The 15,719-nt window shown below is 36.5% G+C and overlaps 1 protein-coding gene across 2 annotated transcripts in view; it reads left to right on the top strand.

The window, feature by feature from the left end:
- ELOVL7 (ELOVL fatty acid elongase 7) overlaps positions 1-14,660 on the top strand; it is a 75,123-nt gene extending 60,463 nt beyond the window's left edge. For both annotated transcript variants that reach the window (XM_065905390.1, XM_065905391.1), the window contains exons 4-8: positions 590-670; positions 1,757-1,813; positions 4,541-4,646; positions 9,438-9,574; positions 11,826-14,660. In XM_065905390.1, coding sequence (XP_065761462.1) covers positions 590-670; positions 1,757-1,813; positions 4,541-4,646; positions 9,438-9,574; positions 11,826-12,035 — 591 coding nt within the window. In that variant the 3' untranslated portion in view covers positions 12,036-14,660. The remainder of the gene's footprint in view (positions 1-589; positions 671-1,756; positions 1,814-4,540; positions 4,647-9,437; positions 9,575-11,825) is intronic.
- The last annotated feature ends 1,059 nt before the right edge of the window (positions 14,661-15,719 follow it).

Here is a 15,719-nt window from a genome sequence, read left to right as displayed (position 1 = left end):
TATGTGAATTCAAATCTAAACTAATGTGTGAGTGTTGTGTTTGGTCTATCTTAATTTAAAAGCCATGAACTATCACTTCCTATTACATCCACTAACTGAAACAAGAAAAATCTAGTTGTTATAGACATTGGATGAGTACACTGAGAAGGTTGGTTTGCTCATTTATTTGTTGACTAACTGCAGAGATTTGAAATCATCAGAAAAGGCTGATTTCAGACTCAGTCACCGCTTTGAGAATACACAAACATATGCACAGGCACATAGAGATGTATATAAATAAGGTCAAATACTTGCTGTTTAAACAAAGCATTCCTGGTATTTTGTTCTCCAGTTTATTAGAATAATCATTCCAAGAAATAGTCATTTTAATTAGCACACAGTTTATATAAATGTGACTTTACAACTTTTAAAACTCTTGATGCTTTCATATGAAGTGAGCTCCTGGTTTGTAATTGTTCTAGTCCACTTTTCCCTCTGCACTGGCTGCCGAGTTAGCTGAAAATGCAATGAAGAGACATGGTCAAAACTACCTTTGTTGTAGCTCTTGAGCAAGTACTTTTTTCTGTAATATGCCTGTGCTCTCTTACAGTTTATAATGTCTGGCTGGGGTACAGGTTATTCGTTTCGATGTGATATTGTTGACTATTCACAGTCGCCTACAGCACTGAGGGTAAGTTTCTTTTCAGAAAAAACTTATAACTCGAAGTCAGTGTTAAAACTTTGTAGACTCCATTTTTAAATACTGACTGTGAAATCAGAAGGAGTAAATGGCTCAATTATCACATATGTGTTGAGTGAAAAAAGCTAAAAATTACTAGAAAAAAATCAAATTCAGGTGTCGGGTTTTCTGTAAAATGCAAATTGGTGCTTTTCTTTTTGAATTTCTTGGATTTAAAAGTAAATTTGTATCTGTTTCCTCAAAAATGGAATTACCATATGTTTCAACAATTCTACTTCTGGGTGTATACCTAGAAGAATTGAAAGCGAGGATTCAAATGACACATATACACATGTGAAATAGATAACTAGTGGGAAGTTGTTGTATAGGGCAGGGAGCCCAGCTCGGTACTCTGTGAAGACCTAGATGGTTGGGATGAGGGTGTGGTGAGAGGGAGGTCCAAGAGAGAAAAGATATACATGTACACATATAGCTGACTGACTGCATTGTATGGCAGAAACTAACACATTGTAAAGCAATTATACACCAATTAAAAAAAAAGATATTTATACACCAGTGTTCACAGCATTCTTCACATTAGCCAAAAGACGGAAGTCAACACACATGTCCATCAACAGATGAATGGATAAACAGTGGTATATACATACAATGGAATATTTTTCAGCCTTAACAGGAAGGAAATTCTGACACCTGATACAATGTGGTTGAACCTTGAGGACATTATGCTAAGTGAAATAATCTAGGCACAAAGGGACAAAGAAATATTGTATGATTCTGTTTTATGAGTTACACAGAATAGTCAATTTTAGAAACAGGAAGTAAAATGGTAGTTGTCGGTGGCTGGATTCCCAGGTGTGGACTTACTGTTTAATGGGTAGAGAGTCAGTCCTGTGAGAGGAAGAGCTTTATGGATAGTTGTACAAGAATGTGAAGGTACTTAATGCCACCAAACTATACACTTTAAAATGGTTAAGATGGTAAATTTTATGAAATGTAAACTTTGCCAAAATTAGAAAACATAAAGTTTTTTCCCATGTAAAAAAAATAATAAATTCCTATCTATGTGTGTTTCTGCAGATGGTACGCACCTGCTGGCTTTATTACTTCTCCAAATTTATTGAGCTATTAGATACTGTGAGTATATCATCACCACATTTGGTAAATGTTTGATGTTTCAATGAAAGTGATAAACTGTGAGGGTTCAGTTGTCTGATAACTTTGGTTATCTCTCTTCCTCAGGCAGACTCCTATTATCTATTATTTTTTATTATCAGTTATTTTAGAGAATAGATAGCATAAACTTATTTTTCAGTCTTTTGCAAATGCCAAAAGATTTTTTGTGTATCTATCATCTGGTTAAGATAAAAATGTAACTGTCACATATACTATAAAACTGAGCATCTTTATCTAGATGGATGACGGTTGTTTTGTGAAGTAAGTTCAGGAAGCAAAGAACAGAGAATATGTTACCTCTGATTCTTTATATCAAAGCAGTGTGTCATCCATAATCCTTTAAGAGGACAAATGCTTCAAAATTCATAAAGTCACACTAGAATGTTGTTATCTCTGGGATATCAGTAATATCAAAACTATTTCCAGCCGCCTTTCTGAAGTCTGTCTTATTGGGTCTTCTCCCTTCCTGAGGATGAACTCTGACTGGCTCCTGTGAAAAGCAAGTGCCATGGATTAGGATCCATAATGAGAGGAGAAAACCTTGTACCTTTGTTTCCAGAAACAACAGAAAACTGGCTATTATTGTATCTTTGTGGCATGTGGACCTTATTTATCTGGAATCCACTCTGGCCTAAGACTGCCAAATGTGTTTTCTTCAGAATATATTCCACTGCGTTTCTAGTAGCAAATCTAAACATGCTTTACCTTCTCAGCTGGCTACATGTAATGTTAGAATTATTGATGTGTGTGTTAGTCGCTCAGTTGTGTCCGACTCTTTGTGACCCCATGGACTGTAGTTCAGCAGGCTCCTCTGTCCATGGAATTCTCCAGGCAGGAATACTGGAGTGGGTTACCATTCCCTTCTCCAGGGGATCTTCCCCACCCAGGAATCAAACCCTGTCTCCCCCATTGCAGGCAGATTCTTTGCCGTCTGAGTCACCAGGGAAGCCCTGAATTATTGATAGAAAGGAGAACTTGGTAAGCATAGAATCCAGGGGTTCTCAAATTTTAGCATGCATTAGAATCACCTGGCTGGGCTTCCCAGGCAGTCCTAGTGGTAAAGAATCCACCTGCCAATGCAGGAGATCAGAGATGTGGGTTTTGATTCCTGGGTGGGGAAAATCCTCTGGAGGAGGGAATGGCAACCCACTCCAGTATTCTTGCCTGGTAAATTCCACAGACGGAGAAGACTGCTGGGCTATAGTCCACGGGGTCGCAAAGAGTCGGACACGACTGAGCATGTACCCATGCACAGAATCACCTGGAGAACTCATTGAAAACACACATGCTTCAACCCCACCCTCAGAATTTCTGATTCAGTGGGTCTTAGATGGAGCTTAAGAATTTGCACTTCTATCAAGTTCCCAAGTGAAGTTATTGCTGTTGGTCCAGGGTCCACACTTTAAGAACCCCTGCTGTCATCCACTGGTTCTCAACCCTATGGCCCTGTAGACCTAACTGCCTTAGAAAACAAAAACCTGGGCCCCACCTCTAGAGGTCTGGTGTGGAGATGGTCTGGAGTTAGAGACCAGGCATGGTTATTTAAAAACAAAAGACAAACCTTCTTGGACATTGTAAGATGCAGACAGGGTTGAGAATCATTGATCTAGCCCAGAGCGCTTAATCTGAAAAGAAATAGAAGCCAGACAGTTATAAGACTTACCCAGAGAAATACCGCTGCTGACTGGGACTAGGACCCCAGATTGCTCGTTTATGGCTTTTTCTGTTGCCCTGGGTTGCCTTCCTCTATGTACAAAAGGAAATGTGTTTTGACCTCACTGTTCCTGCTTTGCATGTTCTCAGTTTCAGCTTCCATGGGAAACTGTTGCTTCTCTGTGTCCTTCCCTGAACCACATTTCTCAAATACTCTTAGGGATGCTTTTGTTTCTGCCACTCTGTTTAGTCCTGTACTTAGAAGTCTAACTTAGCTCTGGTTTTCTGCGTTTTGAATATTTTTGAACATTTAATTCTGCTTTTGAATATTTTTTTTGAGAAAAAAAAATCCAACCCCCCTACCCCCAGCTTTCTTATTCTACCTCTTTGTTTATTATAGAAATGATAGAGTTTCTGACTGGATACGTTCAATCTGGATGAGGGCTTTGACACCCTTCTCACTTTTCCTAAGCTGCTTTGCTTTCGTTTTCACCTTACTTCCCTAATTAATTCTTCAATTATCTCCCTTTTCATCTTTCTTTAATGATAATTTGCTATCTTCTGATTTGCTGCAAGTCTTTTTTCAATTTGCTTGATCCTTTATCTAAATTGGTAGAATATGTTAGGGAGCAGTGTAGAATTTCAGTCCTAGGACTTCAAAGTCTGCTTTTCTATATATTTCAAAGTCCACATGGTGTTTTTTATTTTTTATTTTTGAACAAGTAACATTTTTTCAATAATTTTTGGTCATATCCTTCACTTTATATTTTTGATTTTTAAACATGGCATTCAGTGTCTTTTCACCTTTTTATTGATTCTTCTGTGACTAGGCATCATACCTAAGTTCTCTCATGCTAATTATCTTTTGAGCTGCCTCTTGGAGAATCAACTGCTTCTTTAGATTCTATAAGGCAACTCTTTCAAAGCACATTACAAAGTGGAATAGTAATAGTTTGCACTTGGCCGATATTTTTGTAACATTAGAAAATTATTGCATGATTTTATATGAACTTGATTTTCTTTAAATTATTTCAGATCTTTTTTATTCTGCGTAAGAAAAATAGTCAAGTGACTTTCCTGCATGTCTTCCATCATACCATCATGCCATGGACCTGGTGGTTTGGAGTCAAATTTGCTGCAGGTAGCCAAGGGAGAGTTGGGATTATGTGCTATAATTGGTTACATTTCTGTATGCTCTAAGCATAAACTCTTATCTTTAAGTGTGACTTAAAAAGAATCCTAAAACATCAAAGAATCACTGTGATCAAACTTCTGACTTTCATTAATTATCTGAAACATAAACACAAGACTCCTAACTAGATCTTCCCCCAATCCCCAATACTCTTTAGTATGTATGACCTTTGGTATAGTCTTCTACTCATCCTTTAGTTGTTTTGCTTGGATTTTATTCTTTTCCTATACAATTCTATAAATATTTTAAAATAAGTAATAAATGATAAAATGGTAAAATCCTTAATTTTATAGGAATATAATTAGATAACTATTGCTTATATGTTTCCAGGAAGTTAGAATGCTTACCTCAAGTTCCATGTCTTCTTTGCTTTCAAAGTTCCAAAAGCTGATACACCAAGAACTCTTTAAAGATGTGTCAGATTACAATTGTCCCACCTTCCCTAAACATCCTACCATATTAAAGAATGCTTTGATTGTTTTTTAACGTCAAAAATAGTTTAACTCAAAAGCGTGGCAAACAGATTCTTTAGTTGGTTTTGATTTTAGGCTTCTGAACATCTAGAATATGAGAGAACAGGAAGGTAAGTAATTTTACCTATCATAAAGTTTTAAATAAGTGAGATCCTCAACGATATAGTTTTATTAGCAAAAGTTGTCTGGGGGATTTATTTGTTCTAGTTTCTTCAATTTAGGAAGCAACTCTAAAGATCCTTTGAATAATCTGTTTTCCCCATCGCTATCGATTATTTCTCCAAATTAAACATTTTCACAGAAAGGAAAAAAAAAAGACTTCCTGTAGGCTTGCAGCCCATTCTAGGCAAATGTTTAACATTTCTGTGAACAGCTCACCTCTTTTGGGCATTCTGACTTTGTAAGACTAAAGGAAAGAGAAACTATAATTGAGGAACTCTTGTTTGAGTTTTAGACTCTCTAGACATGGGGACGGGGGCAGGGGGTGGAAGTCTGCATGTCTCAGAGCATGAAGGGACATAGATAAGCCAGTGGCTAGAATAGGATGCCAGAACCTAGGGGAGCTGGAAGAGCTGGCCTTACTTTGGCCCAAGGGTATCAGATTTTCCAGTATGTAAAGTAGCTCCTTGCCAAAAATTGGCATTTATCTGTTGAAGATTTTTTTTTAAGGAAATGTAGTTGTTTTTCTTATAATGTATATATGTGAATTTAAAATTTTAACTCACATCATAACAAGATGGTCTCATCTGTGTCCATTTCACAAATCGATGGTAGTTATATTATTTAATCTCCATTGTTTTACTTTGCTTTCCACGCTTTTGTTTTCTCTTGCACGTATATTGCGCCTCTCAGTTCTTTTTACAGTGATATTTCTCGACACTATTTCTTTTGGCGGAAATTAGAAAATACCTAAACATCCAGTAATCAAATGGTTGTGATGTCTTGTGTTTATAACTGTGAAATGCAAATGATTTTGAGAGACATGTAGCTTCAACTCCTGTTAAGCAGCTTGGCTCCTAAATTTATCAGAAATAGATAACTATTCTTACTATTCTATTTTTAAAATATGCTAGACAAGGTGTTTTCACACTCTTAGAACTTATTTATTCAGATATCTTCCAAAAGACCAGATGATTCTATTCCAACACTGAAGAATAAATATAAATTAAAAATAAATAGGAAAGCAGTACCCCCAAATACAGTGATTAAGAGATATTGACACAAGGGGTCTCCCTTTCCTTCTTTATCCATCTCTGCATTTTCTAAATTTTCTTGTTTGAATATCTGTTGATTCTATAGTGGACTAGCAAACACTTGAACAGCATACCTGATATCTGTTCAGTGACAAATGCAGCAACAAGAGCAAGGGTGTTTCCAGAAATGTGGTGTGGTGTTGGCTTTCATTCCTAGAATAAAACTGTCCAGTTTTATCTGTCCTTTCAAAAACCAGAGCACAACTGATCTCTATCTAGTATTTAATTTCCTGTTTGCCTATTGTACTCCTCCCCAGGATAACAGCAATCCAGCTCTTCTTTTGAATGTGATGAAAAATATTTCTGTGGCAGGTTTTTATATTAATTATGTGTATACTCCCTTTCAGAGATATGGAGAACTGTGATAATTACCCAGGTGGTTCCTTTATATTTTTTCCAAACCAAAGAAGTAAAATGTGATGTACTAATTATAATTCATTCTTTGCAGAACTATTGTAAAGAAGAAAGCAAGCTTACAAAGTACTTTATAAGAAAAGTCTTCCAAAGGAGATATGAGAAGTATTACTAATTAAAATGTGATTGTTCTGTGAACAAACATTAAAGTAACTCATCAGAAAACAATCACTACTAGAGAAAATAAGCAAGCTAATTTGATTTGATAGCTTATTTTAATCAGTAACCCTAACTATAAACACTCTTAGCTACTTACTGCCATGTTAAATTCCTGTCCATAGGAGCCTCATTTTAGGACATTCAAATGGTGAAAGTTTCTGAATGGAAAATAGAATTCTTCTACCAAAAAATGGAAGAGGTGTCTTAGTGAGAAAGGCTCCGTCTGATTCATTATCAAGCATGAAATAGATTTCCTGTGTATCTGTAATTGTGAGACAGTGGATTTGAGAGGTAGCTGGCTTGTCCCCATTTAAGTAGCTTAACTCATAAACTATTCTATTTTTAAATTACCCTAGAAAAGGTGTTTTTACACCACACTAATTTATTTATTTATATTTCTTTTGGGAAAAAGACTAATCCAAATGTAAATAATAGAAGCTGGGAGTTTGTTAATAAGTTTCATTAGGTCAGTTTCTTCTTACTTGAAATTTGTGATAATGAAAGGATTAGCTGAAATTTGATTTATTCTATCCAGGAGAGGAAAGTTTATGAAATATAGTATAGCATGAAAAAGATTTTTCATATTTAAATATGAAATTTTTCAAATATTTATTTTAAAACTACTTAATTACTTTTAAGTAGTTTTAACTATTATTTAAAGCAGGTTATTTTAAGGAGTACTTTGGCAATGGTAACATTTAGAAGTATCTAGCATTATTGCAATTATGGATGATTTTTTAAAAAGTATTTCTGCTATGAAGCAGCTTTTATGACATCTGCCCTTAGAAGATTGTAGTCAAAGTAATAAATTTCAGTTTTGCTTTAAACTTTCTATAAATCACAGTATTCATGAATTTAGTCATTTCTCTAATGTAATTAGGCAAATTTGTGAGATTTTATTTCTGAAATTAAAGAATATTAGAGTAAATAGAATATTTTTAGAAAAATTTAAATTCCAAGTCAACATTACTAAGCTGATTCAGGCTCTATATAAAGAATGAAGATTCTTCTAAGTGGTTCATCTTAGGAAAAAGACACTGGGGAAGAGTTTTGGTTTTTTCTCCCACCATCTGCTAATCACTTTGTTTTCCCTTTCCACTGTACTACTGATTCAGTTAGGGCTTCCCTGGTGGGTCAGCTGGTAAAGAATCTGCCTGCAATGTGAGAGACCTGGGTTTGATCACTAGGTTGGGAAGATCACCTAGAGAAGGGAAAGGCTACCCACTCCAGTATTCTGGACTAGAGAATTCCAATGGGGTATAGTCCAATGGGGTCGTGAAGAGTCAGACATGACCGAGCCACTTTCACTTCATTTCACTGATTTAGTTAAAGACAATTGAAAGAATCTAGGGTTATATTTACTCCAGGGTCCTTTTCTTCTATCCTAAACTGAAGGTGATCAGTGGGAGATGTGGTGGGATTAGAAGAGGAAACCAAGATAGGAAGGCACAATTGATAATAGTCAAATGGAAACAGCATCAAAATGGCCTAACAATTAATAAATGTTTATTTTGGAAAAACAATGATTGATTCAAGCAAACTTAACATAGCTTACTTATGAAAGCCAGTGGTTCTACTGCTAAAATTTTGTGGCACTAAAAGTATTTATTGAAAACTATTAAGAGTGAAAAAAAGTTAACTTGATTTTACACAATAATATGTAAGAAATATATATATATAGATTCTTAGTGGCTTAATTCATAATACCTCAAATTGGAAACAACTCAAACATCTTTTGATTGGAGGGTAGATAAATACATTGTGATGAATTCATATCAGGTAATACTACACAGAAATAAAAAGCCAATCTATGTGGATGAATCTTAAAAGTGTGTTGATTAAACGAAGGTAGCCACAAAGAATACATCCTGTATAATTCTATTTATGTGAAGTTTTATAACAGGCAAAACTAACAGTTGATGATGGAAGTCAGAATAAAAGTTACATTGGAAGGAGTATATTCATTAGAAGGGGCACATGGGAACTTTATGTGGCATCAGAAATGTCTTCTATCTTGAATTTGGTGGTGGTAACATATGTAAAAAATCATCAAGTTGTACACTTAAGGTTAGTGTCCTTTGTGTGCTTTATGTATGTAAATTCTTAGTAAAAATGAATTTGATTACTATTATTTAGCAATATATTATATTTAAAAGGTAATTCCACTTAGTTTGTTAAGGTAAGTTCAAATCACAGGAAAATCTTAATGTTAAGATAGAATAAATAAAGTTGTGTTCATTTATTTTCCAAGATTTTATTTTGCATTTTACAAAATGGATGTAGTATCCAGATCCCTCTAATTTTATAGATGTTTAATAATAATGATATTTCATGTTTATTTTTCTTCCCGCTAAAATTAAAGAAATATACTAAAAGTTTAGACCAAAATATATCTCATCTTAAGGAACAGTGCCCCTATTTTATGGTTATTTTTTTTCCAGGTGGTTTGGGAACCTTCCATGCCCTTGTAAACACAGCTGTACACGTAGTCATGTATTCCTACTATGGACTGTGTGCACTGGGACCAGATTACCAGAAGTATTTGTGGTGGAAAAAATATTTGACATCATTACAACTTGTGAGTAGTTAATTTTCTTTAAAAGCAGATATGAAACTAAACTGGGAGTCGCTTGACTTCATTATGAATGAGGATACTAACGAAAGAGCAAAGTTTACAAAACATAGGAATATAAATTGCCTGACCTCTAAGGCATCCAGGTGGCGCAGTGGTAAAGAGTCCACCTGCCAGTGCAGAAGATGCAAGAGACACGGGTTCCATCCCCGAGTAGGCAAGATCCCCTGGAGTAGGAAATGGCAACCCACTCCAGTATTCTTGCCAGGGAATTCCCATGGATAGTGGAGCCCGGCAGGCTACAGTCTATGGGATCGCAGAGTCAGACACGACTAGCACACGCCTGGCATACCATCACTCTTTATATCTTCTGTGAACTTTTGTCAGGAACTTGATTGAAAACAAAGTATATTTGGTAGCCAAGAGGCTCAGACAATTAAACTAGCATGTGTATCTTTATACCATCTTTAAATTATTTTATGCATTTATATGAGGAGGAAATGGTAACCCACCGCAATATTCTTGCCTGGAGAATTCCGTGGACAGAGGAGCCTGGCAGATTACAGTGAACAGGTTGCAAAGAGTTGGACACAACTGAGCAACTAACACATACACAACATGCATTTATATAAAATAAATATATTTATGATCAAAATAATCTCAAAATTATGTGAACCTCATTAGACATAATATTAAATTAGAAGTTAGAAATTCCATATGCTAGATCTAAATGACCTTGAGGGAATGTAACTTTCAGAGAATTATGAGCCTTCCTGTGTGCCTGCCTGCCTAGTCCTGACATTTATAAGTTTATCTTTCCTCCAACTAGTAAAAGTCCTGTGGGAATTAAAGGTGCAGAGTGGTGCTGTAAAATACATATTGACAAAAGTGACAGCACCCTAAATAAACAAACATAAGGAAATGGAGAAGTAAATTATTTTAATTCCTGCTTGGAAATATTACAAAGTTCTGAGAATTATTCACAAGTCCTTTCTTTTTAAGCATTTTATATAAATGGAAAGTAATATATGTTTATTGTAGAGAAGTTAGAACATCTATGATGCATATAGAATTTATCTTAGGCTTTTTTTTTCACTTAACTTACTCTTAAGTGTTGTAAAAAACTTTTTAATAGTATGGAAAAATACTTATATAGAGAAAATACATGCTGTTCATTATTTTTTCGAATGTATTAATAATCTTTACACAAACACACCTGCATAGAATGCGGAGGATGCTACTTTGACTTTCTAAAGTTTCATTTTCTCATCTGCAGAATGAGAGGAATAATTGTAGCTGCCGCACAGAAATGTCCTAAAAGTTCCTTGAGATAATGCAAGGAAAGTTGATGATGATAATAACAAGAATGATGTAAAAATCTTAACTATGGTTAGAATAGATTGTGGGTAATCATTATTTATTTTTATGTGTAGATTTTTACTTTCCCAAAATTTCCACAGAACACGTGTTACCTTTTAGTCATGAGAAAAAAGATATCCAAAAAATGTGGACATTAGCCCAGAACATGTAATACGTTCTTTTAAGACTGTGTAGAACGTTCTGGAACTCAGAACACTTGGGCATATGAGGGGGTCCCCAGTGCTGTCTTACTGCTTGAAGATTCTCTGCTACAGTTGGCAGATAGGATATATTTTTGTCTATGACAGTGGAGGACCGCTGGCAAATATGAAGACTCAGTGATGGTGTGGCTCCCATAATGTAAAGGAGGCTCTAATCAGAATGTTTTTATTCCCCTCCCCACCCCATCCTCAACTGAAACATCCAGCTTAACAGCAGGACGGAATGTTTGATATCAAGCTGTCATAGAAAATTAGGCCATAAGCTAGTGGTCCTGAGTGTATTTCTTCAGACAAGAGCTCAAGTTGAGACTGATGGTTCTCTGCGTGTTGAAGGGCTGCTGCAGCGTACTGCACGCGTGCGTGCTCCGCTGTGTCGGACTCTTCACGATCCCTTGGACTGTGGCTGTACAGCTCCAGGGAATTGACATAGTACTCCCTGGAGCTGTGTGCTTTGGCCCCAATGAACAGTGGTTCCAAATTCCCATCTGCATTTTGACAGTGTTCCACCTACTCTGACTCCCATGGAGGCTAGATTGAAAGATAAAGTTCCCTGTTCAACAGTAGCTTAGATGTGGTTGGAGAGTGTTTAAATATAAGCAGACAAAGAATGCGTTAAATAATTGCTCCATTGTGACTCTTGGTAGCTTAACAGTACTTTTCATTCTTCCATCTGTTAGATCCAGTTCAGTCTTGTCACTATCCACATCGGCCAGTTCTTTTTCATGGAGGATTGCAAGTACCAGTTTCCAGTCTTTCTGTACATCATTATGAGTTTCAGCTGCATCTTCCTGCTGCTCTTTCTCCATTTTTGGTACCGTGCTTACACCAAAGGTCAGAGGCTACCCAAAACTGTGAAACATGGAATCTGCAAAAACAAAGATCACTAAAGTTCAAGCACAACATAGGTCTATGAAGAAGATTGATATCTTGTCTTCCTTGACAATCAAGAGATATTTCCATGTGCAGTGCATTTTGTATATTTTTCAAAACCAAGAGCTTGTGTTTTTATGATAAGTTATTGGGGTTGCTAGTATTTGAGAGCCCAAAGCTCCCAGAGAACAGTCTTCTGATAGTTAGAGCCTAAAGTAGCCAGTTTTTCAGCTGCTTTTAAACCTAAAGATCTTATTTAACACATTTTTTAGATTGAAAGAAGGATGTGAAACAGTACAGTAGTCTACAAAGAAGTCCAGTATACATGAAAAATATCGTTTGATATTTTGAGCATGGGTAGAGATCCATGCAGTACAGTAGATTCCTTCTGCAGAGTCTGAAAACCTTTAACTATGGGCTCTGGCTTTGTTGCTTGTTGACTATATTCAGAAGACACTGTATTTAAACTTAAATTCCCATTCTAAAGAGCTAACATGATTTTTGATAAGTTATCATTTAAAATCACTAAGTCATTTTTAATGAATCTCTTAAATAGCCAGCCCCGGTTTTGCTTATAAGACTTCCAACACTTTTGCTTGGTAAACTGTTTAAAAGTTAACAATCCTTTATGTTAGTCATTGATGCACTTGAAACTAAGGTGGAGTTAATATTTTGAAAACAAGGTGATTTGTTCTGATGGCTTAATGAACACTTTACTGTTACTCTTTTGCATTGAACTTTGCATATTTCTGGGAAGAGGTGAATTTGTCCAAGGAAAAAATAAATAGTTGTCTATAGTATTGATGTAATGTCACTTTCTCATATGATCATGGCTTAAAGGATTCTCTTGGTTAAATATATATTGGTTAGATGTGTAAATGCTCATATCATTAGCACACATTAAATGACTTTATACATAGTTTTCCAGGGGTGGGTTAACAGTGGCTTGTGAAGCAACTGGAAGCAAATGGTGTCACAGAAACTATCCAGGGAAGACTTGGTGATAGGGGCCTCTCATAAAGAGAGGGAGGGAGAGAGACTGTGTAGCAGTTATTGTTATAAATTCACTGCATGGAAAAATATTTTCCAGAATTATGAATTAAATAACAGCCTAGAATTCTTTTTTTTCATATTTATGATCTATATAATGAAGGACTGCAATGCATTTTGCATAGCTTTCATTCCTTTAAAATTGCTGCTTTCTAAAATCCTCTTTTCACATTTTGTCAGGGAACCCAACTACTGATCAGTAGAGTTTCACCCAAGAAATAACAATAGTTGAATATTTCTGAATTTTTCCATATAGCTTTTTTACTGTTATACTTGATTTTGAAGGGTTGCTTATGTTTGTGTCACTGCAAGCAATTGGTACCCAGTCATTATGTGACACATAATGATACTTATTGTACAACAAAGCCTGAGTTTCTACCAACTGTAAACCCCTAGAGTTAGGTGTATCTCTCTTAATCCATTCATCTATACCATGGTCTTTTCTTTTCACATTCAGCAGGTTCATAGTTATTTGCCTTTAGTGATTTCACTTTCTTACAGTATAAAATGATGAAGGTTGATAAAAGGAGAGATTACCTTTTTAAAAAAAATAAAAAATAAAGAACAGGAAAGCAAAGGTAAACAAAACAGCAGCTCTAACTTATCTCTCTATGAGAGTCTCAGGTCTCCTTAAGTGTTTTCCTGTTTTGGCTCTTCAAATCCAGTCTAAGCTAAAGTGAAGAGGTATGGTAGATGCTGTTACACATATGCACAGTTCCCAAAGACCCCAGTAGGGTAAAGACCAAAAGGAAGCAAAACTAAAAGAAGATAAAACAGGAGAGCTGGGTTTGATCCCTGGTTTGGGAAGATCCCCTGGAGAAGGGAACGGCAACCCACTCCAATGTTCTTGCCTGGAGAATCCCATGGACAGAGAAGAGCCTGGTGGGCTATCATCCATGGGGTCGCAAAGAGTCGGACACGACTGAACAGCTTTCACTCACTTGGTATTTTTGCATACTTTCTGCCTTGTACTGTACAACCTCCTCTCCTCTTCCTGTAGCCGTTAAAATGATTGAGGTGCTTATGAACTAATAGCAACATGTGATGGAATCACAGTCTACACTATGAATAGGGGTAGAGAGCTAGAATGTTACATGAAAAGAAATCAGAACTGGCAGAGGCAACCTCCATATGAATGAACATCAGCAGATCAGTGCCACTGGCTGCAGGACTGGGTGGGTATTGTTTTATTAAATGGCTCTGTGGGTCACATAAAGTTTCTGTTGGACTTTCATCCCACTTTTCAAGACTTCCTTGCCTTTGGGTGTTCTCTGCTTACCTGACAAATAAAAAGGCCAGCTACAAAACCTGGCTTATGATACAAAGCTCTGTGAATTCTTTAGAACCTATACCTACATTATAGATAAATACAAATATAAAAATTTAAAATCTGTGGGACATTGCCATTTTACAATCTTAATTGAGCAGACTGCATTGTTACATAAATTATAAGATTATGAAGTTGCATTTCTTCAATTATCCCTTATTTCTGTTAACTACTTTAAAGACTGTGGAAAACTCCGTGAAAACTGTCAAAGTTCAGGTCTGATTTTCGGTGTGTGAAATATAATAATAAATTTGTGGTGTTGCATGTCTATGTGTGTGTGTTTTTCATTTTGGAATCTAACTATGTATGTTTGCATGGAAAGATGGTGTTGTAATCTGAATATTCATTTAATCAAATCATTTCGCACACTTGTTCTACCTTTGCTTTGTTTAGAGCCCTGTGCTGGACATTGAAAGTGAAAGTGAAGTCGCTCAGTCATGTCCGACTCTTTGCGACCCCATGAGCTGTAGCCTGGCTTCTCTGTCCATGGGATTTTCCAAGCACAAGTACTGGAGTGGGTTGCCATTTCCTTCTCCATGGGAACTTCCCGACTCCGGGGTCAAGCCCGGGTCTCTCGCATTGTAGGCAGATGCTTTACTGTCTGAGCTACCAGGAAAGTCCTGGATGTTAGAGTGTTACAAAATACAAAGGTGCCTACCTACCACATGGGACTTTCCTGATGGCCCAGTGGTTAAGACTCCACACTTCCATTGCATGGGGCACAGGTTCAATCCTTGGTTGGGGAACTAAGATCCCACATGCTGCACAGCACAGCCTAAAAAATGAAAATCAAAGATGCCTACCACATAGTTGGTACCCCCTGGAGCTTGCATGCTGTCAGAGGAGATTGTGTTACAGGGAAGTATATGGTTGGTGTCATATGAGTCAAGGTTCTGGCACTTAGTAGCAGGGAAGGCTCCATGAAGGTATGTAAATGTGGGTCATGTACAGGTTATCAAAATGGGAAGTGGCTTAGTGGGAAAGGTGTTCTAGGTAAAAAGAAATAACAAATCAAGGGGGCCCAGAGGTAGGAAAGTGTAGGAAATGGCCAGCAGACCAAATTAGAGCAAGGCATCCTCAGATATACAGATGACACCACCCTTATGGCAGAAAGTGAAGAAGAACTAAAGAGCCTCTTGATGAAAGTGAAAGAGGAGAGTGAAAAAGTTGACTTAAACCTCAACATTCAGAAAACTAAGATCACGGCATCTGGTCCCATCACTTCATGGCAAATAGATGGGGAAACAGTGGAAACAGTGGCAGACTTTATTTTTTGGGGCTCCAAAATCAATGCAGATGGTGATTGCAGCCATGAAATTAAAAG

This window comes from Muntiacus reevesi, chromosome 14 (genome assembly GCF_963930625.1).
Source record: "Muntiacus reevesi chromosome 14, mMunRee1.1, whole genome shotgun sequence".
NCBI classification, from domain to species: Eukaryota; Metazoa; Chordata; class Mammalia; order Artiodactyla; family Cervidae; genus Muntiacus; species Muntiacus reevesi.
Note: the sequence above shows the minus strand (reverse complement) of the source record. Positions and strands in the feature narration are given on the sequence as shown.